Raw genomic sequence first — 2,980 nt, 5'->3', positions numbered from 1 at the left:
ACACAGAGAACAACTCCCAGCAGCCTGATCTGACCAAGCCACTGGCTGCCTAACCCACACAGGGGCCTCCCCTCAGGCTACAAATGTTTGGAGGACATTTGATTTAAAAAAAAAAAAAAAGCAAGATTAGGGAAAAACACATGCCTTCCTCCTTCCCCCAGTGCTATTCAATGTGGGGGCCTGAGACATGTCACCCACAGTTCGGAGGTAAGCAGGGCAGAGACCACTGACTTCAGAAAGAAGACATTTGGGGGGAAAGAGCTTCCAAGGGAGGAGGATTGTACACCGAGTGGTGGAAGGAGGTTCGAGCAAACTCTCCCAGCTCTTTCTGCAGGAGCTGACGTGGCTCTGAGGGGCAGAGACCTGGGCACACCATACCCTAGAGGTCCTCAGAGCCTCTCCGGGGCCCCAGTGGGTCGGCAAGCTCAAGCAACCCTTTGGGCACATGGCCTTCCTTTCCAAGTTCTGTGGTTAACTTCTGGAAACCACCCAAGCTGGCAATGGGGCACTCCAGAGCTCTTGAGAAGCGTTGCAGAAAGATTACTCTGGAAATGGCTTGGGAAACAGTCCCGATGGGGAGGAGACCAGACACATGCAGGGAGCCATGGAAATAGCACCAGCGTGACTCAGACCCGGAAGGAGACTGGGGCCGGGAGGCGTGACAGGTCACACTGGAGGGCTGGAGAGACAACAGTCCCGAGCAGGCACAGGGAAGGAGGGAGCAAGGGCAAGGTGCGGCTCTGAGCCCAGCAAACAGCTCGTGGGCAGGTCAGAGCCCCGGCATGGGGAGTTGGAGGTCAAAAGGCCTGACCCTAACCCTAGGTGCCTCCTCTTGGGAGGTGTGCCCTCCTAGGAAGTGTGGAGAGCAATAGCAGGGGATGGTGGCTTAGACCAGGGTCAGCCACTAGAGGCCTGGAGCCAAGCCCAGTCCACCCACTAGAAAATGGCTGCATCGCTGTGGCTGCTTGTAAATCCTAAAATACTACTGACCTTTTATGGAGAACATTGCTGGCCCCTTGTTTGAACTGTGTGGGCAGCTTCTTCCCCATTATCTTTGGGGAGCTTTTATTTTTTTTAATATATATTTTTATTGATTTCAGAGAAGAAGGGAGAGGGAGAGAGAGATAGAAACATCAATGATGAGAGAGGATCATTGATTGGCTGCCTCCTGCACGCCCCCACTGGGGATCAAGCTCACAAAACGGGCATGTGCCCTGACCGGGAATGGAACCATGACCTCCTGGTTCATTGGTTGATGTTCAACCACTGAGCCACACCATCCAGGCCTTGGGAAGCTTTTAAATCCCCAGGTCCACTAAGCCTCCTCCCTAGGATGAGACCCAGCATCAAGCTCCTGGGCTGAGTCCTATGGGCAGGGGTTCGAGAAGCCCTGGTGGAGGGGTGGAGCTGCGGCAGCCCCACACATGGGCTGGTCATCAAAAGGTCTGACACATCTGGTCAGGAGGGGGCCATGCTCCTCCATGATCCCAGGAGCAGAGGGTAACAGTTGACCTTGAACTGGACTGAACAACTGAGTAGAAGGAAGGGAAGAGCAGCGCCAGGGCCTTTGGAGGGCAGGGGCACACATGGAGGGCCTGGGGAGCCCATGACCACTCTGAACAGGACAGGTCCCCAAGTCTCCCTCTGGCCAGGAGAAAGGCCACACGTGCCAGGACCGGCCTTTGGAGGAGAACTTGCCGCCTGCTTGGAGAGGACAACAGGGAGCCTCAGGCCAGCAGCAGGGACCTGGCCACTGGCCACTCAGGGCCTCATGCTACAGCATCCAGAATGCACCTTCTCCTCCCATGGTTCTCAGAGGACCTCAACCACCCTGCAGGACGTTAACTGTGCTGTTTGCTTTCCAGTGTTCTCCTGCTTCTCCTGCTTCTCCTGGCTACTCTGTCCCTTCTTTGACATTTGTATGCAGTTTGAGAGCCCGTGGTTAGTTAAACCAGCAAATCTGCACAGAGCTGGAGTGACACAGCCAGACGAAGGGAGCCGCGTGCCCTCCTGGGTCTGAGAGAGGACGGCATGCCGTGGGGCACTTTGCTACTCCTGGCATTTCATGCGGCTAGAAATAGAAATGAAATCACCCTGCAGATGTCCTTGGCCCGGGGACCGTGGAGTTTCTTGGCCAACGCAAATGTAGTGCACTAGCTTTTTATTGCAGCGATTAAGTCAATCAAAGGCTCATCAGATAGGCCACAAAGAACTGGACTAGTGAATTGTAGGACTGTTGTGTGTCAAAGACAACAAGTCGGCAGCTGTGATTCCAGAATAAATACAATACATTAAGATGTCAAAGCTAGCTCAAAACAAAGTCTCACCCTGGCACAGAGGGCAGACGTGACAGGGAGAACTGTAAGAACCCAGACATTCGGATTTTAACTAGGGACGCAGGCACGGTGGGATCCGCAGATGAGCAGAGTGAAGCCAGGCACATCAGCCAGTGCTCCTGCTTACCTCCGTCTGGTAGACGTCGGGCAAGTATCCCACCCCACTGGAGTAGAACTGGCATCTTCCCGTGGTGAGGGGTCTTGTCTCCTAGAGACAAACACACAATGGGATTCAGAGTTTCCTCTTTAAACCGGGAGTGGCCGGAGGCAGTTTCAGACCTGTCTGCCGTTTCCAGGCCTCTCTACAGGAGAGACGCCAAACCCAACTAATAGCCTGCCATGCAGAACACCCAGCAGGAAATGCCACACCTCGTTCCAGAGCAGCCGGCTCCTGCATCCGGGAGGCAGGTGAGTAGAGGGCCCCAGGGGAGCAGGCACCCTGTCCCCGCAGGCTGGGCTGACACATCTCTCATCAATCAGCACAGGGCAGCTGACGAGAGGGGTTGCAGGACTTTCTGAGGTGCCCTCGTACAACTCTCAACAAGTTGACCCCTTGGCTCCTGTCTCTTTCTTGGAAAGCAAAACATATTTTTTTACTAGGAAGGGAGCAAGATGAATTTCAGACTAATTTACTCATCCAGCCA

The 2,980-nt window shown here is 54.4% G+C and overlaps 1 protein-coding gene across 1 annotated transcript in view; it reads right to left on the bottom strand.

Annotated features, from left to right (window-relative positions):
• Positions 1 to 2,980, bottom strand: part of TMEM255B (transmembrane protein 255B) — a 39,176-nt gene that overhangs the window by 10,799 nt on the left and 25,397 nt on the right. The window contains exon 5 of the mRNA XM_005877687.2: positions 2,464 to 2,544. Within this exon, the coding sequence (XP_005877749.1) occupies positions 2,464 to 2,544 (81 nt within the window). The remainder of the gene's footprint in view (positions 1 to 2,463; positions 2,545 to 2,980) is intronic.

Source organism: Myotis brandtii, unplaced genomic scaffold (assembly GCF_000412655.1).
Source record: "Myotis brandtii unplaced genomic scaffold, ASM41265v1 scaffold528, whole genome shotgun sequence".
Lineage (NCBI taxonomy): Eukaryota > Metazoa > Chordata > Mammalia > Chiroptera > Vespertilionidae > Myotis > Myotis brandtii.
This window is presented reverse-complemented; position numbering and strand designations above follow the sequence as displayed.